The following is a 25,726-nucleotide window of genomic DNA, read 5'->3' on the forward strand; positions in this document are numbered from 1 at the left end:
GTTCCATAGTCTCATCTGGAGCCAGGAGCTCCACAGGCCCTGTTCGCCCTGTTCTCCCTCCTCAAGATTTGAATTATGAACTATGTACACAGATGGCTCCCAAATCCTTATCTCTAGCCCAGACACTTTTTCTTTTTTAAAGTAAGCTCTAGGAGCGCCTGGGTGGCTCAGTTAAGCGTCTGCCTCGGCTCAGGTCATGATCCCAGGGTCCTGGGATCGAGCCCCGCATCAGGCTCCTTGCTCAGCGGGAAGCCTGCTTCTCTCTCTCCCTCTGCCCCTGCTTGTGTTCCCTCTCTCTCTGTGTCTCTCTCTGTCAAATAAATAAATAAATAAAATCTTAAAAAATAAATAAATAAAGCTCTATGCCCAACATGGGGCTTGAACTCATGACCCTGAGATCAAGAGTCACATGCTCCACTGACTGAGCCAGCCAGGCGCCCCTTAGCCCAGACTTTCTTGGACTGAAAAACTCAGCTGACTACTAGCATCTCCACTTGGTTGTCTCAAAGGCATACAATGCTTTCAGTTGACTTCACCTTCCCTGCCTCCCGAAACTGGCTCCTCCAGTGTCCCCTGAGTAAATGGCACCATTAACCACTTTGCTGCTTAAGCCAGAAACCTGAACATCAACCTTCTGTCCTCCTCCCTCCGCCTCAAGTCCAACCAAGTCCCGTCAGCAAGGCCTGTCAATCACCAAGTCCTATCAGTCCGGCTTCTTAAATCACTTTCAAATCTGTCCTCCTGTCACCATTGTTTTCTCTCCAGCTGTCTCTTCTCTCCTGGGCCACTGCAGAAGTACCCCCCCCACCCCGGCCTGGCTTTCTCCCTGCCGTCCATCTCATACCAAGGGCAAGCGATTCTTCTCAAACACAAAACTGATGACCTCATTTCCCTGCTCACCGCCTTTGAACGATTTCTCACTGCCTTCGAACTAAAGTCTCTATTATTTAAGATACTTGACGAGGTCTCGGTGTCTCTCCAGCTTCTCTCCGCACCATCCCTTCCTCAAACTGTTCTGCAGGAGGATGGCAACTCCTCTGTGCTCTCTCTTGCCTCTGGACTTTCGTCCTTGCTATTCCCTTGTTTGGAACACTCCCGGCCTCCCCTTCCCTTCTGGTTAACGCCTCCCCATCTTTCAGGTACCAGTTTAAGCACCACTGTCTGAGAAGCCTTTCCAGACCACCAGAGTAGGTCAGCCACCCCTGCTGTCTGCTGCCGAGGCACCTTACACCCCCCTATCATCACCCCCACGGCAGTTCTGTTCACTGTCGACTTAACTGCTTGGCTTCCTGATTAGATAACCAAACCTCTAATCAGCACCTCACCTGATCAACAGTGTACCCACAGCACCTAACACAGTACCTGACACCTAGTAAGTAGTTAGTATTTGTTGTATGACTGAACAGAAAGCCGTTTTTAATTCACAACCCATTCATCAGGCACAAAGTTTGTATGCAAGTGTGTGTGGGTGCATGTGCGTGAGTGTGTGCACCCGCGTGCGCACGCACACACACACACACACACACACACACACACACCCCTTCCTCCAAATACAGCTTGGCTGACAGGACTAAGAAATAGCTACAAAGCCCCATATACTGCTGGGTCACACAGTGGGACAGCAGCTGCCAGTGAGACATGGGAACTCTTTAAGCTTTAATTTCTTCATGTGTTAGATGGGAATAATAAAATCTGCCTTACATAATTCAATAAACAATAGCTATTATATCTGTATCCCAATTCCCAAATAATGGAGCGGTGCTCTGCTCAGAAGACGCAAGCCCATGACTGAAACTGCCCACCAGGGGGCAGTAGGACCCTGGACTGGTCCTGTGGGGCGGCCACTGCAGAGCCAGACCAGCAGTCAGGGTGAAGCAGAAGGTGCAACCAGGGCTGCTTCCCCAGGGCTTTGCGTGAAACCAGAAAAAAACCAACTCTGAGACTGGGGCATATGTCACAAAGGCCTCATGTTTCTTAGACCCATCCTCCTCCTTTCCTCAGCCCAGGCGCCCCGAGGCACTATTTATGCTTAGAAATAAGCATTTTCTGGCTTGCCATTCACAGGGAGCCGGGGAGGTCCCCCTTCTAGGTAAGTCTTTTTACCCCACCACAGCTGCCACCTTCCACTTCCGTTGGGGACTGTGGTAAGAAGAGAGACAGATTTGCTTTCTCAGACTGCAGAGGACACCTTGTTAATCTGGGAAGCCCCATGGCCACCCATCCCTGGGACATGGGGAGTGGCAGATGCCAGAGTTATTCTTGGTTATAGATTTCATTCATCCTTTTCCACCTTGATTTCAATGAATGAGTTCAAGTCAGGACAGCAGGTTTTGTGGGGTTGGTCAAAGGATGGAGAGACAGGTCCATTCTCATCACCTCCCTCGTCTTCCTCTTCTTGAAAATTAGGATTATAAAGTTCTGGTGGAAGGAGCTGGGCCTCAGCAGAAGGTAATCGGTCTGAGGGAGGCCCATACACACGGTTGGCTTTAGTGCCATGCTTAGAGTTGGCATCCAGGTGGTAGCAGAGCTCTGTGAGGCGCTGGGCCCGGAACCGGGGAGGCCGGGCCACCCAGACACCTGGCTCATTAAGACTGTCCTCTTCATCTGACATCAGCTCTTCTGTCACATCCTTCCACAGGCGTTGGTCCTCAGGTCCAAAATGCCTCATGATGCTGGATCGGTTGGCAAAAAGCTAAGGTAGGGGCCCAGGGCAGAGATAGGAAGAGAAACAAACTATGCATTAGATTTGGGGAGCAGGTTCTCGTAGGAAGAAGGCTGTGTAAAATCTGTGTCTGAGAGAACCTAGCCCCCAAGTCATCTTAGAACCGGCTCCCGCTCCTCCTCCTCTATCTGCCAACATTCCTGGCTCTCAGCCCTATTCTCAGATGCCACGTCCACTGGCCCTTCCCACTGGAGCTTAGTAGGGTTTAGTGTTTAGCATCTTGAAAGGAAGGCCTAGAAACCTACCCGGTATCGGCGACTTCGAAGCTTCTTCTCCTCTTTTTCCTTCAGGCCTTTAAAGGGGTTCAGGGAGTTGCGGTACTCACGCCTCTTAGTGAGGAAGTAGGCTACACAGGCTCCTGAGGAGGGAAAAGGGAGGGGGCAGAGAGCAGGTGCTCAGCCCTTTTTTTCTGCCCTAACACTACTGGCTGGGAGGTGAGCATCACTCTAGATGGTGGGCTTTCTCACAGACCCATAAGCATCTATTTACTCCTCTTTGGTTTGGCTCTCTTTGCTCACCTCCCTGTCCAGACTGACTCCCCCCATATCTCCCACTGGCACACAACAAGTCCAAGCTTCTGTAGCTCCCTCCCCGGACCTGGGCTCCATTAAACCCACTCCCATTCTACTCTGCTGGTAGTGGATTACCAGCGCGTTTTCAGCAGAAGCTTTCTTAATGCTTCAGGGTTAGCTATGGGCAAATAATAGAAGAGTAAGGAAAGTAGAAAACCCAGGAGGTAATATTTAGGGACAAAAGGGCAGGCCTGGATTCTGACTTCCTTTTCCTAACACCCTAGATTCAGGCCCTGCGGAAACATCATGCCTGCTGGTGTTAGCCCTTTCCTTCTCCCATTTTCATTTCAAGTGGGATAGGGGAATTAAAAAAAAGGCAATTAGAAACAATCCTGGGGCGCCTGGGTGGCTCAGTTGGTTGAGCGATTTCGGCTCAGGTCATGATCTCAGGGTCTTGAGATTGAGCCCTGAGTCAGCTCTATGCTCAGCAGGGAGTTTGCTTGAGATTTTCTCTCTCCCTCTGCCCCTGCCCTCACTTACACTCTCTCTTTCTCTAGAATAAATAAATCTTTAAAAAAAAAAGAAGGGGTGCTTGGGTGGCTCAGTCGGTTGACCTTCTGACTTGATTTCAGCTTGGGTCGTGCTCTCGGGGTCCTGGGATCAAGCTGTGTTGGGCTCCGTGCTCAGCGCAGAGTCTGTTTGGGATTCTCTCCCTCCCCCCCACCCAAACCCCTGCTCAATCTCCCGAAAGAAAGAAAGAAAGAAAAGAAGAAAAGAAAAAGAAACAATCCTGCGAAGATGTGAGAATAGCCAAAAAAAATTTTTAAGTCCACTATTTTCAAAACCACCTAAATCATCTCCATTATGCCTCTTCTCTGACCAAGAACAGCGAGTGGAAAAAGAATGAGATGGAAGTTAATTCCGTTTTTCTCACCTTTCAGCTCCTTATCAGTGTAGTTGTGGGGACTGGTCACCAGCTCCTGCTTGAGCTTTTCCAGAAGGAACTTCACTACTGAAATATTCCAAGAGGACTTGATGCTGCCACAAAGAAGATCATGAACAAGGCAATCAGCATATTAAAAGCCAGACAGAGATTCCTGGCACGAATCAACTTTGTGGCAAACTCCCCCGTGGCCAAGGACAGGAGGCAAGGGACAATGGTGAGGGCAAAGCCTTAGCCTCATTATTGTATTGGAGAAGCCCTGTGCTTCCCTCTCGTTGGCAGAGTACCTTGTGATTCTTTTCCCTCAAGAGGATCATACCTTTCAGACCCATTGAATCTCTTGTCATTGGTGATGTGGTTATGCACATTGTGGACCAATTTCTAGGGGAAAAAAACAAAAACAGATTCAAGCCGGGAGTGGATATGATAACACCTTCCTCTATTCCCTAAGCATTGTCCCTATGGGGTTCTCTGCCTGAATCCTTCCCATAGTCTGGGCACCATCTCTGTTCATGCCCCTTCTTAGCCAGAGAGCTTATCCAAGTCAGTATTTTGAATGTCCTCCCTTTTGTGGTCCTTTTCATTTAATTTGTATGGAGACTCCAGGATCATCCCTGGTCTTACTTCTTTTTCTAGGGAATATGATCACTAGGGCAGAAGGTCTCAGACATTTTCACAAACATACTCCTTCCTAATAGCCAGGAGAGAGCAAATATACACCAGGACTACTGCAAGTGGACATTTCTTGAGGGCCGCTACTCTTTACAATATATCTGTATTTCTTTTAATCTAAAAATGTCTTCTTGTAATGAGCACTGGCTGTTATATGCAACTGATGAGTCACTGAACTCTACCTCTGAAACTAACACTACACTATATGTTAATTAATTGAATTTAAATAAAATAAAATGTTTAAAAAATGTCTTCTTAATCTCCTAGTAAAATCGATGACCCAGGAAAATGTCCTAAGTATATTCCTTTGCACATTACCACAAATCTCAAGGGTACACACAGCATGGTCTGAAAAACACAAACCTAAAATAACAGAAATGTGAAATGCAAAGGACCTTGAAGACGCTATCACTCAACCTCCTTTTCACAACATTCAACAGGTTTTCAGCTTTGCTCACATACCTTTAAGAATGGGTTCTCACTACTCTTTTTCGAGTCAGCTTTTTTACTGTTGATTGTTAAAAAGTGTTGCCTTAGACTCCAAAATCTGGCCAGTTTTGCCCCTAACAGCACCTAAAATCTTTGAAGACTCTCATGTATTTTCTAAGTCTTCTATCCAGTCTAAATATCCCCAAGTCCTTCAACCATTCCTTATGACACAATTTCCAGACAGACGCCTCTTGAAACCATCAGGCTCCCTGGCTTGCCAGTGTCCCTTGGACAACGTGGCAGTGGGAACCGAATCTAATGCATCAGTGGAGACCTGGCCGAAGGGAGCATTACTTCCCCGAGTGGCACGCTACACTTCTAGGAATGAAACCCAAGATGGTATTACCTTTCTTAGCAACCCCACCCCTATTCCTAAGGTCACAGTTGTCATTCCTAGTGAGCTTACAGTCAACTCAAGTCCATTTTTCATACGGATTACTATCTCGGCCATTCTGCAACTGTTTTGTTTTTTAAACTTTGATGCAGGATTTTACATTTCTTCCGATTAAATTTAGTTCCGGTGTTTCTGATGGTATTTTCATCCCAAGCTCCCTCAGTCAGTGGAAATTCCCAGTCCCAAACCGATGGACTCATATCCTGATCTCAGGACTTCAGCTTCAATTGAGAAATCCCCAATTTACCCTTCTGCCTCTATGACTGACTGACCATATCAGTTTAGGAAAGTACTGTCAACTTTTTATGGTTAGGGTCTCCACTCTATAAAAAGGACTGTTACGAAATTAGCTTCATATTTGATATCGTTATTTTACCTCTTAGAAGTCCCAATTTAAGGAATCACAAGGGATGGGTGAATGCTTCAGAAAGAATCTGAAAGTGTTGGCAAAAAAAAAAAAAAAAAAAAGTGGAAGAAAGAAAGAAAAGAAAGAAAGAAAAAAGAGGAGTTGCACCGCTTCCAATTCAAGTGGCTTGGAAGAAATCAGCTGATAAAAATCAAACCAGGCTTGAAGTGGAAAGGGAAAATACTCTAAGACAATAATAAGTGTTAAGACTGTAAAGGCTGCTGGCTCACCCACCTCCTGAGTGAGCTAAAAATAAATACATTTCCCCAAGGGGTGGCTGGGATCAGCCGCATTCCAAGAAATCAGTGGTTCCCCTTTCTGGATCCCCAGCAGCAATCCACAGCGGCCTGAGCAGACTGGAGGGATGCCTCTCTGATTCCTTCCCAGAGCTAAAGGCCTGCAGCTAACCGTCTCCCTCGAAACCACAGTCTGGCACAAGAACATCTGAAACCTTCCTCTGTGATGGGCAGCAAAATTCCCTGACTGGTCCTCAGAGCCTTTTCAAGCAACTGCAACAGAGAGCAGGAGGGGTGAGCCCACTGTCCTCCTGTAAGGTCCTCAGTTCCACCAGGCTCTCCAAAGGGCAGGCAGCAGCCAGGCCTCAACCCCAGACCTCTCACTGGAGGCCGTAGGCAGAAGAACAGGGAGTGGTCAAAAGTCCCATTTTTATGCAAATTGTAATTATCACACATTTATTCATGATTTAAACATTATGAAGTTTTGGGAAATCCCTTGCAGTGCATTTCTAAGTATATGCCTCCATTTCTGTCACTGGCAGTGAGAGTGGCCCTCTTGGGCCAGAAGTTTCTGACAGAAAAACTAAATCCATTCCGTTTTTGATAAGTGAGCTATCCCTGAATATAACCAAAATTGAAAATGAAGGTTAGAAACCAGTTGATTCTGATTATGAATGGTGTCTTCCTTCCCAGGGAAGGAAAGAACCCTTCAATGTAAAAACAAATCAAATGAAAGGGAGGGTAAGAGTCAGGAGCCCTTAGAAAAGGGAAAAAGAAGCAAGAAGTAATGAAAGAAGAATCAATCTCCAGTGAAGATGAAGGAGGTACGCACGGTACCTGGCAGGCTTCAACCTTTACTAAGACTGTGACAAGAGGAAAAGGGCTAGACTGTGACGAGATTTTGGGTGGGTGTGAATGGTGAGCTCCCTTCCTATCCAGAACTCTCCAGTGACTCTACCAGCCATGAGCCAGAGAAGGGAAATGCCTTACAGTCCATATGAACAGGATCTAGCCAAAGAACACCCCGACGGTTATCAGAAAGATGTTTGGGGACACAGAGGTGATCCAAAGGACTATGGTCACCCTAGAGCAGGGTTTCTCAACCCTGGCACTATGGACGTTTTAGGTCGAATCATTGTGGGCGGCTGCCCTGTGCACTGGAGGATGTTTAGGGATGCTCCTGAGGCTCCAAGCCACTCCAAGTTTCAGGCAGAACTGGTTCAGCCCAGTACCTTCCCTGCCAAGAGCTCTTAGAATCCCTAGGCTCGCCAAACCTTTATAACTGAGCTGAGTGTCTAGGGGCCCTCTGCGCCTCTGGAGTTTGGGACTACCTCAGCATACCTTGGCCATTCTGCCAAGGGGCCCCTTGCTGCTTACCCTGAACACTGGTCATCTGCAGGCTACCCCAGTGCTATCCTTCAGTGGTCAGTCTGATCAATCCCTTAAAGATCTTCCCATCAGGACTATTAGCTCACGGGGAGAAGATATGATACAATTCTCTTTTCTTTAAACAGAAGATTTCAATCTATTTGGAAAAGCCTTTAAAAAGTTCCCCAATTAGCAGGGGGTCTGCCTATCCCTAGGGCTATGGACCAATCTGTCTCCTTCTTGCCCCTCCCATTCCAGTAGGATTCAGGATACCATTCATTCAATATGGGATGTTTAAAATCAACCCACACTTCATTCTTCACTTCTCTCTCCAGACTGAAGAAAAATGTATAGAATTGAGCTCACTCACGGAGAGTACCAGATCCCGCTTGCGCCTGGAGTTCTTCTGCCCACTCCCTCTGGTCCTGCATGGGGAAGCGGTAAACCCTAGAGAGTGTCTCAGCTCCCCTGTTCCCCCGGGGCCTGACTCTTCCAAGGCACCATCCAGCACAGCAGCAGCACTGAGCATGTCCTCGGGGCGGGGTGGTGGCAGCTTGCTTCCATTTTCTGGCCCTGTCTCTGAGGTTGCCCGCTGGATAGCCAGTTGTGTGGCTGGTGAGAGCTGCTTGGCATAAGCAGGGACCAGCACCCGCTGTACTGCACCCTCAGAGGCCACATAATCATCCACCAGCTAAGAACATAAAAAAGAATAGCCTATTAGCCATCCAGGCTTAGGGGAACCTGGTCAACCATCATTCTTTGGCCAAGGATAGTGAACAGAGAGTAGAAAGCAGGGGGAATCCAGCACAGTCTTAATGGTCAATAGCTTGTTTCTCTGGGACTCCTACGGGAGTGTTGGCAAATACTTCTTGGATATACAGGGCCTCTCGGGTTGAATCGTTACCCACAGGACTGATTACAAGGACAAGGATTGTTTTGACGCTCTATTTGTGAGGAATCATCTGTGATTTGCTCTTGGGTATAAGAACACTAGCCAGGCAAGTATTTTGTCTAAAAGGGATTGGGGGAGGAAGTGATGGTAAGAAAGGAACACCAAGCAAGAGAAGGAACAAGAAAATAAAATGGTAACAACAAACAGGAGAAAAATGGGAGCAAAGAAGGGAGATATAAAGTCAGAAATTTCTAGAGAGGCTGGCACCAACTGCCTCACCCCACCCCACCCCATTCCCTTCGCAGGACCTCTCTGTGCCCTCACCTTGATTCTGTCCTGGCCGCATCCTACTGTCACCGTCCTGACATCCACTTGCTGCCTGTGCCCTCATTCAAGGACATACAGGGCAGGGAAAGGAAGGAGGGAGGAAGGAGACAGAGAGGGAAGAAAGGAGGGGGGATTTCTGCAGCCAAGAAAACAAAACAGGGAAAGAAGGGGGAAAAAAAAACACAGAAGCGGGGGAGGAGGCTGAGATTTATAGACCTGTGAGCTGCTTTCTACGCTGTGAAATCTAATTCCATCCTGTCGGCTTGGAAGGCTTCCCTGCCTGACAGAACCAAAGCTCAGGGCATTGCCTGGCCTGGTACCTGGTACTGCCCGCCGCCCCCCTCCTCCCACCTCCCGGCAGCCCCAAACCCTCCCCCCCCACCCCCCAGAGTCCTGGCTGGGCAGAGTGGGGCAAGCAGCAGTGGCCACCACCCACCACATGGCTAGGCCTTCAGGGAGCAGTGACCAGCTGCAGCGTGACACTGGAAGGGGACAGGGGGTTTCTACATTCATTTCTCAGATCTAGCAGATGGGCTGGGAGTTTCCTCCCTCCCATCTCCCCTGTGTGTTCTGCTCCTTTTCTCTTTCCTGGGTGTCTGGGCCTTGTGCCTGTGGAGGGAGGAGGAAAGTGAGGGGGGGGGGGAGAGCATGGGGGAGGAGAGCTGACAGACCTCCCACTGTCTCTCAAGTGGTGACACATCTGTTACTTTCCCATCTCTATGATCTCCCTAGTTGCTCCATCTCCTTTCCGTACTTCCATGTGCCACGCTCTGCAGTTTTTACTCCACTCAGCCAGGGTTTTCCTGCTCAGATGGCCCTGAGCAGTAAAGAAACTGAAATAGCACAGTGTACTTCTGTGTCTTTTCCTGCTCACAAAATAGGCGTGCTTGCTTCCCTCCTTCTCCCGACGTGTCTCTCTTCCCAGGAACTCCCAGCCGTCCACTTCTTGTCCTCACGTTTTTCCCTTCCCTCTACCTCCTTCCCACCTTTCCTCACGTTCTCTTGTGCGCGTGAAGTCTCTTGCCATTTAGATTCGCCTTTCCTCTATGCTCTCTTTTCACTTTTCCTCCTTCCTCAACCCTTCATCTCCACCTGCCTCCTTCCCTCCCTACACCTGTCTTTCCGTTCCCTTTGGCCTCTCGCTCTCTCCTTCCTTCCGTCTCCTCCCTCCCCGCCCCTCCCTCTGTCCCTCTCCGGCTCTCCCTCTCTCTCCACCTCTGTCTCTCTCCCCCCCACATTCCCATCTCTCTCTGTACTGAATTGCTCTTGGCAGGCGGAGGGCCCGTGATAAAATATGAATGAGCCGTCTGTGCACCGCAGGCCTCCTAGCTGGGAGAAGCAGAGCCCCCGGAGCAGCGGAGCCAGCTGCGGACGGGAAGGTGGCACGCAGAGCTCCTGGGGGGGGGGGGGCGGCCACGGCCGGCACCCCGCACACCAGACCCGAGCTCCTGCCACGGAGGCTGCGGTTCAGGGGAAAGCGGGCAAAGCGGGCGAGGGCTGCCTATCCCTGCCGGCAAAGGACGCCTGGTGCGGTCCTGTTTCCGCACAAGGAACACCAAAAAGCAAGGCTGAAGGCTGGAAAGGAACCAGAGGGAGGGAGAAGGAAGAGGGACAGGCCCGGAAAAGCCCACGGGAGCCACCCCACGGCACTCGCGTCCTGCTCTGCGGCCATACTCACGGGATTGAGCAGCGGGGCCGCCTCGCCGGCCGCCAGGGCGCACCCCGGGAGCCGCGCGTCTCTCTGCGCCGCCGGGAAGCCCAAGGGCCCGGGCCCCACGGCCGAGGCGGCTCCCACCTGCCACAGCTCCTCAATCACCACCTGCATGCCGCTGCCCACGCTGTCACACTCCTCTTCCGCCGCGGCCGCCGCCTTGCAGGCCTCCCCAGGGCTCTCCTTGAGAGGCCCCGGCTCCTCGGGCGGGGAGCCGTGCGCCCGGCCGTCCCCGTCTTCATCCGGGGTTGAGGCTTTCCCTTGCCTCAGCTCACCCACCTCCTCCTGGAGACGTTTGAGCAATTCGTTGTTGGCCCGGGCGAGCCCCAGAGCGGCCTCGGCCAGGCCCACGGCCTTCTCCACCCGCTGGTAGATAATGTGCAGGAGCTGCTCTGAACTCTGAACGGCCAGGCCATGTCCGGTCACCGTGATGGGGGTGCTGGCAGGAGGGTTCCCGCCCTGGGAGCCCGTGCTGCTCGCACTGGTCTCGCTTTTGCAGGTGCAGCAGCAGCATCTGGTCTCGCTGCCACCGGGAGGGGAGAAGAGGATGGTGGCGCTGAAGGACATGGCTGATGGCCACAGGAACAACTGGGCTCACACTGCCGGACTGCTCCGAAAGGTGTCCCCAGTCGGCCCGACTCAAGGCGGGTAGGAAGCACTGGCCTCTTTGGATTCACTTCCCTGTGTCATGGAGGGCGACCAGAGGAGCCTGGCCACCAGGCAGTGGGCTGTGTGAAGGAGGAGTAGGCAAGCCGTGCAGGAGCACACCGTCCATGGCTGCCTAGCCTGGGCCTGCAGAGGAGAGATGCCTTCTTCTATCTGCGGATCCCGTGCTCTCCCAGGGCGCTGGGGGTCCCACTCACCCCTGACCCAGAGGGTGGTGCCTACACAGGCCTTCCTGCTGAAGACAGTGTCAGGGGGTAGAAGGCATTCTTTCTGCACCCAAGCATGGAACCCCCCGCCACTCCAACCTGAGGAACAGAGAGGGGGACTCAAAAGGACCCACAAGCATCTGGAAAGATGAGAAGATTAAGGAAGAAAATGCAGATCTGTCTTTGCCTCCTCACTATCTTTGCAGTAATAACAGTCATTGCCTTTTGTCTCCTTGACATCATTCCTTAAGGAGTTCAGAACACTTCCCGCAGGTTATCTCAACCACACAGAAGCTCTAGGAAACACATATTACCCCAGGTCCACCGAAGAGACATGCTGACGAGTTATAGATCTTTTTCAAGGTCAGAGGGAGACGGCAGAATCCAGTTATTGCTACTTTCAATCTAGTGTTTATTTTTTTAACTGATAACCACTTTTTGTTGACATAAAGAATCACGATTCTACCCTCCCTATAATTTTCTTACAGATGCATTCAGAGTAAGACTCCTAAGTAAGGAATATGCCGACAGCCCTCAACATGTCACCAACCTCACACTATTATATCACTGACGCTTTGGGGGTGGGGCAGGGAAAGGAAGGGGAAAGCTGTATCAGAGAATAAAGCTGCGGTGACCCCAGCCGCACAGCCCCCTGGCTCTCACAGTTGTGCATCTGGGCGTCCAGCCTCTGAAGAGGAATCCAGCTGTTCTGAATCCTACAGCTGGTAGCCCCGAGAGAAATCACCTCTGAGGCCCCTCATCTCCACTTCTCAAACTCCTTGAGGGAGGGGCAAAGCTCAAAAGGCATGCTTAAATAGCTCAGTGCTGCCACTTTGCCCACATGACCAGCCCCATTAAAGAGGAAACCAGAATATCAATGATAAACCAAACTGCCTCACTTTTGAATCATCGTAGGTAAGCAACTAAACTACTCTAGAAGGAAAAGAAAAAAGGTAAGGGAGGGTTGGATTGTACGACTGAGAACAGTCCAAGGAGCTTCATGTTGTCTTTGCTAAATACTTGATTATAGAAAAAAGAATCCTCTGCCTGAAGCCCCCTAAGTGACAGAATCTTATGTTTAGAGTTTCCACAAGAGATACATTTCCATCTTACCCTGTAAATTATATCATAACATCACAATTAAAAAAAAGAGGAGGAGGGGCGCCTGGGTGGCTCAGTCGGTTAAGCAGCTGCCTTTGGCTCAGGTCATGATCCCGGGGTCCTGGGATCGAGCCCCGCATCGGGCTCCCTGCTCAGCGGGAGGCCTGCTTCTCCCTCTCCCACTCCCCCTGCTTGTGTTCCCTCTCTCGCTGTGTCTCTCTCTGTCAAATAAATAAAATCTTTAAAAAAAAAAAAAAGAGGAGGTGGGTAAGAGAATTTTCTATATATTGAGATTTGGGGGCTTTTTTTGAATCAGCAATCTCATTTCAGAAACAGGTAATATCGATGCCTCTGCGGTACTAAAACATAAATCTGACTGCATTTTCATTACATTTGGTTAATAAAGAATAGTCTTTGATTTGCTCTTTCTAATATATATATGTATGTATGTGTGTGTGTGTGTGTGTGTGTGTGTGTGTGTGTGTATATAAAACAAAACAAAACAAAACGGTTTCTGTGCCAGGTATTCTACTTATAAGAACTTCACTCAAATCCATCTGCAGCTTCTCTGTCATTAGAGTCACTGGAAGGCACAGCTTAACCTAAAACTAAAGGTTAGAGGAAAACACTAAGCAAGTCCTGTGTCAGTTTATGGATGAATCATTTATATAACCTTTCCCTTCCTAAATAAGGGCCTTCACTGTTCTTTTTTTATTATTATTTAAAGATTTTATTTATTTATTTGACAGAGACACAGCGAGAGAGGGAACAGAAGCAGGGGGAGTGGGAGAGGGAGAAGCAGGCTCCCCACGGAGCAGGGAGCCTGATGTGGGGCTCAATCCCAGGACCCTGGGATCATGACCTGAGCCGAAGGCAGATGCTTAACGACTGAGCCACCCAGGCGCCCCGGGCCTTCACTGTTCTTGCAGGGTTTTTAGCCAACGTCATGCAAGGAGTTTAATCTGAACCATGGCTATTGTGAGAAAAAGACAGTTATGTAGAAGATAAGATACAAATGGTTGCCAGTTGGGTTCAGTATATGTAAAATCAGAAACTAAGATGCATCAGGTTGGCACACTGGGTGGGTACCCCTTCTGGTACCAAAATGACAATGGCTACGTTCTTGCCCCCAACACTTACTCTTTCTTGCAAGAGGCCTTAACCCCTGCCAGTGCTGTGCCTGCCTCGAGCCCTTCCTTCCCCCTTGAATGGTCATTCCCAGGTCATCATTCCAAAACAGCACTGAACTGGAAATTTAAAATATGTGTGTGTGTGTGTGTGTATTTCTCATCCTGCTGCACTACTTAACAGCTGTGTGAACTTGGAAAAATGATTCCCTTTTCTGAGCCCCAGTGCTCTTCTGTCTGCCTACTTGGAGTATTTTTGTGATGATTATACATACATAATGTATGTAAGGCACCTACAGAGTGCTGGCACATGGTCAGTGCTCCGCAAATAGCAGCTGGATGATACGATTATTCCTGAAATATTTTGTGTTCCCATCCTGGACCCCCATCCTGATTTCCCAATCTTGAAAAAAATGCAATGGCTTGAAATGGAACTTGGGGGACTTCCCCCTAAATTTAATAACAAATTTCTAAGACACAATAAATTCAAGTCTACAAAGAGGCATGTATACATATAAAAGCTTCTATGATATACATTAGAAAAGTTATTGAGAAAACAGAGTATTTGCAGGGGTGCCTGGGTGGCCAATCGCTAAGCGTCTGCCTTCTTTGGCTCAGGTCATGATCCCAGGGTCCTGGGATCAAGCCCCGCATCGGGCTCCCTGCTCAGTGTTCCCTCTCCCACTCCCCCTGCTTGTGTTCCCTCTCTTGCTGTGTCTCTCTCTGTCAAATAAATAATAAAACAAAAAACCCAGAGTATTTGCAATTTATTACTCTCATGAACTGGCTTTAGACTGGGGATAATATACAACTCTGCTAGCTTTTAATGATAAATATATTTTCATATTTGTGTTGACATAAAAAATCATGATTCAGGGTGCCTGAATGGCTCAGTCAGTTAAGAGTCTGACTCTTGATTTTGGTTCAGGTCATGATCTCAGGGTTCGAGATTGAGCCCTACATCGGGCTCTGTGCTGGGTGTGGAGCCTGTTTAAGATTCTCTCTCTCCCTCTCCCTTTGCCCCTCCCCCCACCCTAAATCATGATTCTACCATCTCTATAATTTTGTTCCTCAATTTCTTTCTGCTTTTCTACTTTGTGTATTAACCTAACTACGTTTGGGGTGCCTGGGTGGCTCAGTCGGTTAAGCATCTGCCTTCGGCTCAGGTCATGATCTCAGGGTCCTGGGATCAAACCCGGAGTGGGGCTCCCTGCTCAGCAAGGAGTCTGTTTCTCCCTCTTCTCTGCCCCCTCCCCTGCTCGTGCTCTCTCTCACACACACACTCTCTCTCAAATAAATAAAGCTTAAAAAAAACCCTAAGTATGTCCATTTTATTTATTTATTTTTAATTATTATTATTTTTTGAGGGGGGAGGGGCAGAGAGAGAGGGAGAAAATCTTAAGCAGGCTCCATGCCCAGCACAGAGCCCGACTCGGGGCTCAATCTCACAACCCTGAGATCATGACCCGAGCTGAAATCAACAGACACTTAACTGACTGAGCCACTCAGGTGCCTCTAACTATGTCCATTTTAGAACGTCACATTCAGAGCAACAATTGGTGTTTTTTTTTTTAATTAACCTGTCTATATAAATCTGGTACAGTGCAGTGTAGCACAATGGGTATTCAAATAACTCTTATTTGGTTTCTGTGGACATTCCTGCTGACTTAATTGTACTGGCTCCTATATCCACTTAAGCTCTAAGACATTGAAATGAAAGGACAAGGAAAGAAAGGAGAGTCAGCAGGTAATAAAGGAATCTTTCACATTATAATATTTAATAACCAGATAACAACTTAAATGCTGGATAAGTTGGATTAAAAATAAAACAAAGCACAAATTTCATTAGCTACATACATCCCCACTAGAGAAAAAAAAACAAGTTGAAAAAAAAAGTTTCTAAAAATTCTCTGTATGCAAGGCCATGCTGAAGGATGAGTCACCAAAATGGATTGCCACCACTAAGTACTCAAATGAAGGGAAGACAAAGTCCCTATATGCAAGGAGCTTATAGCATATGTGAGAATGGAATGTTTAAGGAACAAAGCAAAATACAAGTGCCTAAAAATATGGTGCAGACAAAAATTCTTGAGGCGATAGTTTAAAATAATGGAAAGATAACAGAATGAAATCATATGAGAAAGGGGTCTTACAGAAGAAAAACCTCCAACTGAGCCTTGGGCAATGTACAGAAGGAATTGGTAGGGTGGAAAGAAGACGTGAGAGATGAAAGGAAAAACAAACATTACAGGAATTTACAAGGTGCATGTGCGAGGTCAGAGCAAAGGTATGGAAAGCTGACATAGGACTTTGAAAACCATGTTAAGGAAACTTCTAGTGTAGGGGTCAGCAAACCTTTTCCTTTACATAAAGGACCAGACAGTAAGTAATTCTGGCTTTGCAAGTCATGTGGCTGCTGTCACAACTACTCAGCTCTGCCATTGTAGCACAAAACAGCCACGGACAATACATAAACATGACAATACATAATGAGCACAACTGTGTTCCAATAAAACTTTATTTATGGACACAGAAATGTCATCAGATATTATATTTAACACTTACATTAAGAAATATAAAAGCCAGTCTTAGGTCACGGGCCATACAAAAACAGATGGCAGGCCAGCCAGCCTATGGGCTGCAATTTGCTGACCCCTGTCTTAGATACCTAGTGGAAGAGTTAGAGATTATTAGCAGACTCTTCAATCCTGAAGTGAGTTGAGAATGAGGGTTGTGGATATGAAGTTTCAACATCCTGAAGGAAGACCTGATAATATTTCTTTACTTAATAAATATGGGGGACAGAAATATTGGCTAAGATTTATCAACCTGAGGGTCAGCAGATGGTACCATTGACAGAATGATAGAAATGAGAAAGTTGAGGTGGCCTAGTTGGTTGGGCGCCCGGTTCTTGGTTTCGGCTCAGGTCATGACCTCATGGGTTGTGGGATTGCCCCCACATCGGGTTCTGTGCTCAGTGGGGAACTCGCCTGAGATTCTCTCCCTCTCTCCCTCCCGCCCACCCCCTGCTGACATGTGCACATGTGCACACACACTCTCTCTCTCAAATAAATAAATTCTAAAAAAAAAAAAAAAGGAAACGAGGACATTGAGAGGAGGCACCACCATGTTAGGGAAGATGTGTAGGTACGTATGTATTTTTTTCTTTTAAGATTTTATTTATTTATTTATTTGACAGAGAGAGACACAAAGAGGGAGGGAACACAAGCAGGGGGAGTGGGAGAGGGAGAAGCAGGCCTCCCGCAGAGCAGGGAGCCTGATGCAGGGCTTGATCCCAGGACCCCGGGACCATGACCTGAGCCAAAGGCAGACGCTTAACGACTAAGCCACCCAGGCGCCCCCCCCCTTTTTTTTTTTAAAGATTTTATTTATTTATTTGACAGAGAGACACAGTGAGAGCAGGATCACAAGCAGGGGGAGAGGGGGAGGGAGAAACAGGCTTCCCGTGGAGCAGGGAGCCTGACGCGGGACTCGATCCCAGGACCCTGGGATCAGGACCTGAGCCGAAGGCAGACGCTTAACGACTGAGCCACCCAGGCGCCCCAAGGCGCCCCTATTTATTATATTTTAGGGAGCTCTATGCCCAACTTGGGGCTTGAACTCACCCCCCGGAGATCAAGAGTCACATAATCTACCAACTGAGCCAGCCAGGCACCCCAGATGTGTATTTACTTAACAAGTTAAATTTCAAACTGATAACAACATCGTTAAATGGATGTCCTGATAGCAACTAACTAGGACCTAAAAAAAAAACCCAGAGGAAGGTCAGAGCTGGAATGCAGATTTAGAATCTTTAGCAGGAGGGTTGCAGTTGAACCTGAGAGAGTGAATGCACTCTCCCAGGAGTAAGGATAAAGTGTGAAATGCAAAGGCCAAGGACAGTGCTTAAAGCCACTCTGTGCAAGAGGCTTCATTAAAAGAGAAGAATGGTCAGTGAGGTGGGAGAAAAAGAGTGTTATGAAAGCCAAAGTAGAAAGAATTTCAAGAACGTGGATCTAATCAACTGTGACAGGTGCAGCAGAATGGCTAAAAAAGATGAAAATTAAGGAGATACATTTTATTTGTCTGTGATGGTCATTGGTCATGATCAGAGAGGTAATTTTTCAGTGAAAGTAATACTATGCAGTAGATGAAAGAGGAATTGATGGAGAGAAAATGCAAACAAGACATGAAGTCAAGTCTTCTAGAGTTTAGTTATGAAAGGAAGGAAATAACAAGGAAGTCAGAAGAGGCTCTAGAGCTTTACTACACTTACAAAGCAGAAGGAAAAAGGTCAGTGATTTCTGTGACATTAGCCACAGCAACATTTTTCTAGATATATCTCCTGAGGCAAGGGAAACAAAAGCAAAAATAAACTACTGGGGAGCGCCTAAGTGGCTCAGTCGGTTAAGCATCCGACTCTTATTTCGGCTCAGGTCATGATCTCAGGGTAATGAGATTGAACCCTTCTTCAGGCTTTGCACTGGGCGTAGAGCCTGCTTAAAATTCTCTTCCTTTGCCCCTCCCCCCTTCCTCTCTAAAAAACAAACAAACAACAACAAAACTATCGGGACTACATCAAAACAAAAAAGTTCTGTACAGCATAGGAAACAGTCAACAAAACTAAGACAACCTACTGAATGAGAGAAGATATTTGCAAATAAGATATCCAATAAATATCCAAAATATAAAGAACTTACAACTCAACACACAAAAAAACAAATAATCCAATTTAAATATGGGCAGAAGACATGAAGAGACATTTCTCCAAAGAAGATGGCCATAGGGATGACCAACAGACACATGAAAAGATGCTCAACATCACTCATCATCAGGGAAATGCAAATCAAAACCACAATGAGCTATCACCTCACACCTCTCAGAATGGCTAAAATCAAAAACACAAGAAGCAACAAGTGTTGGCGAGGATGTGGAGAAAAAGAAACCCTGTGCACTGTTGTTCGGAATGCAAATTGGTGCAGCCACTCTGGAAAACCGTATGGAGATTCCTCAAAAATAGAACTACCAAGGGTACCTGGCTGGCTCACTCAGTAGAGCACGTGACTCTTGATCTCAGGGTCATGAGTTCAAGCCCCAGGTTGGGTGTGCAGCCTACTTAAAAAAAAAAAAAAAGAACAAGACTTGAAAGAAAGAAAGAAGGCCGTGAGAAAGTAAAGGATGAAGATATTAGAAAAGAATTTAAGTTTTCTTCTAGGAGGGATCCTCCCAATGGGAGAAGGAAGGAATGGTAACTTTTCCCTGAAACTGCAGAGAAGAAAAAATGAATACAGGGCAAAAATTCTTTGACGTGGAGATAGGAAGACAAAGAGATATACTATTGAGACTCTCTTTTTACTTAGAGGCAGACTTTCCTCAGTATGAATAATCCAGATTGATAACAGAACTTTATTATAAACAGTGCTGCATTATTTGTTGTTACAACCTGTTAAATCCTTTTCTAACGCTCCCAAACTAACATAATTAATTATTCTTGCTTTTTTCCAGCACTGGCTTACGGTTCTAGAGCCCATTTAACCCTGCCAACATTATTAAGGTGCATAAACTTTATTCTAATATCTTTATTTTACTTCTCAAAATGTGTAACTTTAATTCAATAACCCATGAAGCAATCCATGGAATGTTTGGCAAAGCAATGGTTAACTGAAGTAAATTATCTGGGCAGTATATAAACCATCATTATTAAACATTTTAATACGGTCAACTTTTGCAATTTCAGATTGCTAATTTATTTTCAAGCCAATAATTCATATTTTCATTCCAGAAAGGAAAAAAAAAAAAAAGGAATAAACTAAGGTTGACCGCCACAGAATAATATACAGGCCATTTGCAAAATGCTATCAACTTTTAGAATTGAGTGTTAAGAAAAAGATCTCTAATCTTTTGATGAGTTGCCAGCACAAAATGACAGGAGCTGTCAAACAAGTTTCCATAAAATATATATTTGGGCTTCATTCAGTGTCTAATTTTAACACATGTGAAAGGGGCCCGGAAAATGTACTTTTCGGTAATTTTGGTATTTTCTTCATAAATATTTAGATAAAGGGGCGCCTGGATGGCTCAGTCGTTAAGTGTCTGCCTTCGGCTCAGGTCATGATCCCAGGGTCCTGGGATCCAGCCCCATATCGGGCTCCCTGCTCAGCCGGAAGCCTGCTTCTCCCTCTCCCACTGCTTGTATTCCCTTTCTTGCTGTATCTCTCTCTGTCAAATAAATAAATAAAATCTTTAAAAAAAATAAATATTTAGATAAAAAAGAAACAAAAGTCATCTTCTTCAGACAGTTCAGGGTGAGACTGTCCATAATCTTAACTACGCCTTTCCTCCCAAGTCACATGTATTTGTGTTAGAACTAAATATATCATCCTCTTGGCAGCTCCCTTGCTTGCTTTCAACCCATTCTGAGCTTAGAATTTTCTGCATGACTGAGTTCACCTCCAAACTATGAAAAATAAAAGTTTCCTCACTATTTAATAGATGTGTATGATATGGTATCACTCTGATGATATATGTCTTTGTAATGGGCCCTTGGCTCATTCAGGGTCACGCTAGCAATGGACTTCCTTAAATGTGATTACTGAAAGCACAGCAATTCATACCATAATTTTCATTTTAAGAAATAAAGAGAGGAAAATGGCCACTTAAAGCTCAAGCCGTGCTGGTCAGCCCTGCTCCTCCACTTGGAGGTGCAATATGGCTCACCTGTTTCTATCAAGAAAGAGCCCCTTTATCACACCAGAGCAAGTAAGCAAATACCAGAAAATATTATTTTCCTACATTTTGAAAGATCGACCCATCTACTGCTCTGCAGAGAAAATCTAAGACCTCATTTTCAGGGGTTAAAAAAAGAGAGAGAGAGAGATGTAGATCTAAGGGGAGAATGAGACCCCAAAAAAAGACCTCCACTAATCCGAAGATTTCAAGTATACTTGTATAGTGGTTTAAGAGTTTTTAGCCTAGTGTAGCCGTCTTTTTAATTTACATTTGTTAAAATGCAACTTGCTAAGATTGGTTTAAGATTTTCATAGAAATGTACCTGACATAAAGGACAAGTCCTGCATTTCTGGATCAACTGAAAAAGATGAAAAGCTAGCTCCTAAAGCTACATCACGTGCCCTGAACCCTCGGTAAATGTTGATTAAATATTAGTCAGAGATGACAAGGTGGGCACCAGAGACAGCAGAACCATTTCTGACACTGGGAGAAGAGAGCTCGAGCACTGCCCTCGGGTCAGGCCGCACGGGTCAGGACGACTCGCCCCTGAGCCCCACCGCAGAGTGCCCTGGGGGTTCCGGGGGAAAGGGGTGTAGCGGCAAACAGCCCCGTGGCCCGAGGCGCGGTCGGGGATCTCGCCGGGTCACCGTGGGTAGACTCCGTGGCCACAAAAGCTCTGCGGACTTGGGCTGAGAGCCGCCGGGAACTTCCCGCTGCGGTCCGGCTCTGGCAGCCCTACAGGTGCTTCGTCCCGGGTGTTCCACCGCGTGTGCCCGGCGCCGCCGCTCCAGCTGACTCAGCGGCGCCTACACGAGCGCGCAGCCTCGCAAGGAAGACGGCGGCGCCGGCCCGTGTACCCCGCCAGCGCGCGCACGCGGGGAGGCACCGCCCCGCCTGTCCCTGGCTCCCGGTGATTGGCGATTGGACGATGAGGGGAGCAGGGCAAGGGACGTTATTGGCTGCAATCCGCAATCACTCAACGAGCCAGGGAGGGGAGGGGCCACCTCAGGGAGGGACACGACTGCGAGGCTTTTTCAAGGCCGTCAGGCGCCATCTTTAGCTTATTTTGTTTTGTTTACTCGGGTTAGTTCTTTGCTGCTTACAAAGCTGCGTGTACACGATTATAAATTCAGTGCCACAAATAGGTCTCATACATTTGGTGGTGGAAGGCTTAAAATTTCTGTCGGCCATGGTTACGGGTCTTTCAGATACCACTAGCAAAGTGGCAGTTCCCCTTAGTTCAAAGTTTTAATCTCTAGGAGCCCCGCGATTCCCAGTCAACCGAGTTTAGCTGTGCTTTGGTAGGAAGACAAAGCCAACGATATGTTCGTGGGACTCAAAGCAAGGACACTGGACGTGAGTCTAGATTCCTAGGAAAAATCAAATAGCTTAGCAAGTCAGAGGCTTGGGTTGTGTACCTCTCTGGGACGAGCGCTCTCTCCCGAGAAGCTGAAGAGTGATGACCTGCAGTGATGTGGAAAAGAATTAGAACAAAACTCCATTAAAAATTCCCAGCGCTGCCGCCATCACAAAGTCATTGGAATCTGACTAGATTTCAAAGATACGCATGCAGGTCTAAACTTGTGGAATGATCCATATTTGAGACAGTATTTATTAAGTACTGATCTGACTTGCACTGTCAGGAAATAAAAATACACCCAGTACAGGTAAGAAGCCCAGAGAGCCCACAGAGGGCCACTTTCATTATAATGAATTTCAAGACCTGGACAAATAATCTTAAAGCTGTTGTTGAGGCGTCCTAAATACTACTTGAAACTGAGTAGGGCGCTGGCTGAGGAATGGAAATGTATTACCATCATCCTACAGAGGCTTTGTTGTAATTAAATTTGAACTCTACAGTAGATCCTTTTTTATATCCTGGTTGCTACTTCACTGGTGACATTCCAGTTTCTCCCTCATCACCCCATACACTTCCTATGCTTTCACTCCAATCTGTGAAAACAGATTTGAATATATTTTCCATATGACTCCTAATAGGAGACAGTGGTTCAGTAACAGAATGAAGTGAGACTATGGCTCACATAACAGGCTTTGCTCTGAGCCTGTTTTGTCCTCTGATTCTTTTACCCTTTTCTCTTGACTCTTAGACCTGGGGAGAAGGCTACTCAATCCAAAAATGCAACACGATAACCACAATGCATTTCTTATCCCCCTCCTATGTATTATTTGCCTTTGCCTCCTCTTCGCCCCTCCCCCATCACAACCACCATGAACGGTTTTTGAGAATTGGACTTGACTGGATTATTTTCCTGACACTTTGCCAGCTGTGGAGCTTTTCGAACAAATCCCAACCTATAAACGACCATTTTGTCAAAAAGCCAAGAGAGAACTTCCCCTCTGAACACACCAACCAAACCACACATGAAGGCCAAAATATACACAGCTGTACATTTAAGAACGTGAGACAATAAAAAGCAAAACCACTTAAGGCAAAACAGTCACTAAAGAAGGCTTTGAACCACAGATTCAGTAAATTGCCTACTCTCATTTGCCACATGGACTATATACTCCCTGGCAATTATTTAATTATTCACTAATCTGATACTTTAAAAGAGGAGTAGAAAAATACAGTAAATGCACATAAAATGAAAGTGCCTAAGTATGCTAAGCATAGGATTTCTTCTAAGCTCTAATTTGCACACGAAATCCTGTTTGGATCACATTTGGGAACACAACAGAAAAAAAAATCACATCCTAATAAGGGCTACTTTGCACACATAAAATCAAAGGTAATCTCTTTTGAAAACAAAATCTGATATGGCACATATACACATACTGTACATATACACAAAGCACAAACCCCAAGATAAATCTTTATGAAATCATTTGCTTCAAAACACACACACAAACACACACACACGATGTCTTCATGAAAATGTAAGACACATTTGTAAGAAGGGCTTTGCCCCCCTCCCCGGGGAGATGAGTGTCTCAATTATAATATCCAAACATTTTTAACCTATTGGCCTTGGACAATTGCCACATTAAAGCCACTTGGTTTTGGTTCTGGGGGAGGGTGTGTAAAACGCACGCAAACAGCTTTGTGAGGGAGTCTCAATTCTCCGCTTCTTTCGACGTTGCCCTTGACGTTGCTCGTGGCAGAAATTTACATTATCCCTTCACCCCGCCTTAAAAAAAAAAAAATCTATACTCCCCAAGCGGCTGAATTTTTTAAATACCTCGACCATAAAAATTTACCAGTTTTTAAAATGTGATAACAAAAAGAAAAAAAAAATCTCTATAAATTTGGCTGGAAATAGTTGTACACGGCCATCCGGCTTCTCAACTTCTTGGTATATTTAAAACCTTGACCAGGAAAAAAGAAAGAGGAAGAGAGACAGAAAAAGAAATGGGGGAAAGCGCAAATTCCCCTTAGCAACAGTTTCCTCACCCCAGCACTGCCACAGATCTCTATTTTTAAAAATTTTGAAAACACACACAAGATTAAGGAGGGAAAAAAATGGAAAAAGGATACCCGAAGGTCGTATGGCTCTTTGTATTCGTGTGTGTGCAAAAAGGAGGACTCGCGGCGCCCGAGCCGGCAAGCCCCGCCCCTCCCCGGACGCCCTCCCGGATTGGTCGCCGGCGGCCGCCGGGCGCCCCTCCCGCAAGCACACGCGCCGCGCCCGAGGCTGGGTCCCCAGGGGGCCCCTGAGGGCCCCCCGACCCCCGACCCCCTCCCAGCTGGACCCTGGCGGTCGGCTCGCATCTATCCCCTTCCCCACCTCTCTCGCTTTCCTTTCACTTTCTCACCCTCCTCACCCTTTCCCATCGTCCTTTCTCGGTGAAACGAGGCCCTCGGCATCGATTACGAGTAACAGTTCAGTGAGCGAGCTCCTTCTGACAATTTGCTAAACTTGGTTAGCTAGCTAGTCAGTAAAATTTCAGACTGGAATTAGGCATCAAGGACTTGGTGCGTCGGCCTGAGCTCATGATTTCCAGGTAGAACGTCTCTGGGTCGTGTCTGTTGCTTGACACTCCCACCTTTACATGAACGAACATTTCAAGCAAGGTGGAGGACAAAATAAACTTCCGGCGTTGCTTTTGCTCAGCCTGAGCCTCCAGTTTTTCTCTACCTGGCTAAAATAGCATTCCCAGGAACCTAAAATGGCTCCCCTTTCCCTCCTGTGTGAGGACCTGGTGGCCTGTACTTGAATGTTAAACCACGCATAATCTGGTCCCACACCCTGGTTTGTGCTTGGTTCCCACTGCCCTCACCTTTTCAGCCCCGAATTATTCCTTTGCTCAAGTGCTCCTGTCTGCTTGGAATAATGCCTGTTTCGTCTTCTCTGACTAGTCAGTTTTTACCCATTCTTCTTCAGCTATTTTCAGTCAGCACAGACCATTTCCTTCTCCCCTATCAGCATGAACTTCAGGCTTTCTCGGGTTAGTGGCACTTAACTCTAACTTGATTGTTTCACATACTTTAGTGATTTCACACTAGTAAGCTGTTCGAGATCAGAGATCATATCTTAAACTTCTTTTTCCGTTCAGGAACTGGTTGTTGTTGTTGTTTTTGTTTAATTCTTACTTCAGCAGCTGGCATAATTGTAGACATTTGGTAAGCACTGGGAAAAAATCGTTTATAATTAAATGAGTGAATTTTTTTCTAGCTAAGACACAAATTTTTGAAACTCAGATCCCACAACAAGAATGTGCCTTCTATAGTAATGGTTCATGAGCACTTACTGTGCAAGGGTTGTTCTGAACACTTCACAAATATTAATTTATTTAATCTCCTCAGTAGTGGGGAGGTACTATGTTTTTCCCCATTTTGTAATGTATTTTTCTCTCTCTCTTTATTTTAAGTAGACTCCACCCCCAACATGGGGCTTGAACTCATGACCCTGAGTTTATTTTATTTTATTTTTAAAGATTTTATTTATTTGGGGCGCCTGGGTGGCTCAGTTGTTAAGCGTCTGCCTTCGGCTCAGGTCATGATCCCGGGGTCCTGGGATGGAGCCCCGCATCAGGCTCCCTGCTCAGCAGGAAGCCTGCTTCTCCCTCTCCCACTCCCCCTGCTTGTGTTCCCTCTCTCGCTGAGTCTCTCTCTGTCAAATAAATAAATAAAATCTTAAAAAAAAAAAATTTTACTTATTTATTTGACAGAGAGAGAGAGAGAGATAACAAGGGCAGGAACACAAGCAGGGGGAGTGGGAGAGGGAGAAGCAGGCTTCCTGAGGAGCAGGGAGCCCGATGCGGGG

At 46.7% G+C, this 25,726-nt stretch overlaps 1 protein-coding gene across 3 annotated transcripts; it reads right to left on the reverse strand.

The window, feature by feature from the left end:
* Positions 1–1,643: 1,643 nt before the first annotated feature.
* Positions 1,644–24,046, reverse strand: C8H14orf93 (chromosome 8 C14orf93 homolog). Of its 3 annotated transcripts, none has more exons than XM_036114815.2 (7): positions 23,998–24,046; positions 10,640–11,684; positions 8,113–8,433; positions 4,497–4,558; positions 4,169–4,272; positions 2,968–3,080; positions 1,644–2,692 (listed from the first exon to the last, which is right to left on the reverse strand). In XM_036114815.2, the coding sequence occupies exons 2-7, from the start codon at positions 11,237–11,239 to the stop codon at positions 2,273–2,275; spliced, it is 1,620 nt and encodes a 539-aa protein (XP_035970708.1). In that variant the 5' UTR covers positions 11,240–11,684; positions 23,998–24,046; the 3' UTR covers positions 1,644–2,272. The 3 variants fall into 3 exon arrangements, with proteins under 3 accessions (XP_035970708.1, XP_035970709.1, XP_035970710.1); XM_036114816.2 differs by having other exon boundaries at positions 10,640–11,464; positions 23,998–24,042; XM_036114817.2 differs by lacking the exon at positions 8,113–8,433.
* Positions 24,047–25,726: the final 1,680 nt, after the last annotated feature.

This window comes from Halichoerus grypus, chromosome 8 (genome assembly GCF_964656455.1).
Source record: "Halichoerus grypus chromosome 8, mHalGry1.hap1.1, whole genome shotgun sequence".
Lineage (NCBI taxonomy): Eukaryota > Metazoa > Chordata > Mammalia > Carnivora > Phocidae > Halichoerus > Halichoerus grypus.

Excerpts from the sequence above, each read along its gene's own strand:
- C8H14orf93 (XM_036114815.2), bottom strand. The coding sequence starts at position 11,239 with ATGTCCTTCAGCGCCACCATCCTCTTCTCCCCTCCCGGTGGCAGCGAG. Across the intron at positions 4,559-8,112 it reads AGCGGGATCTGGTACTCTCC|AAATTGGTCCACAATGTGCA; the intron begins GTGAGTGAGCTC and ends TTTTTCCCCTAG. Across the intron at positions 2,693-2,967 it reads TTCGAAGTCGCCGATACCGG|CTTTTTGCCAACCGATCCAG; the intron begins GTAGGTTTCTAG and ends CCCCTACCTTAG.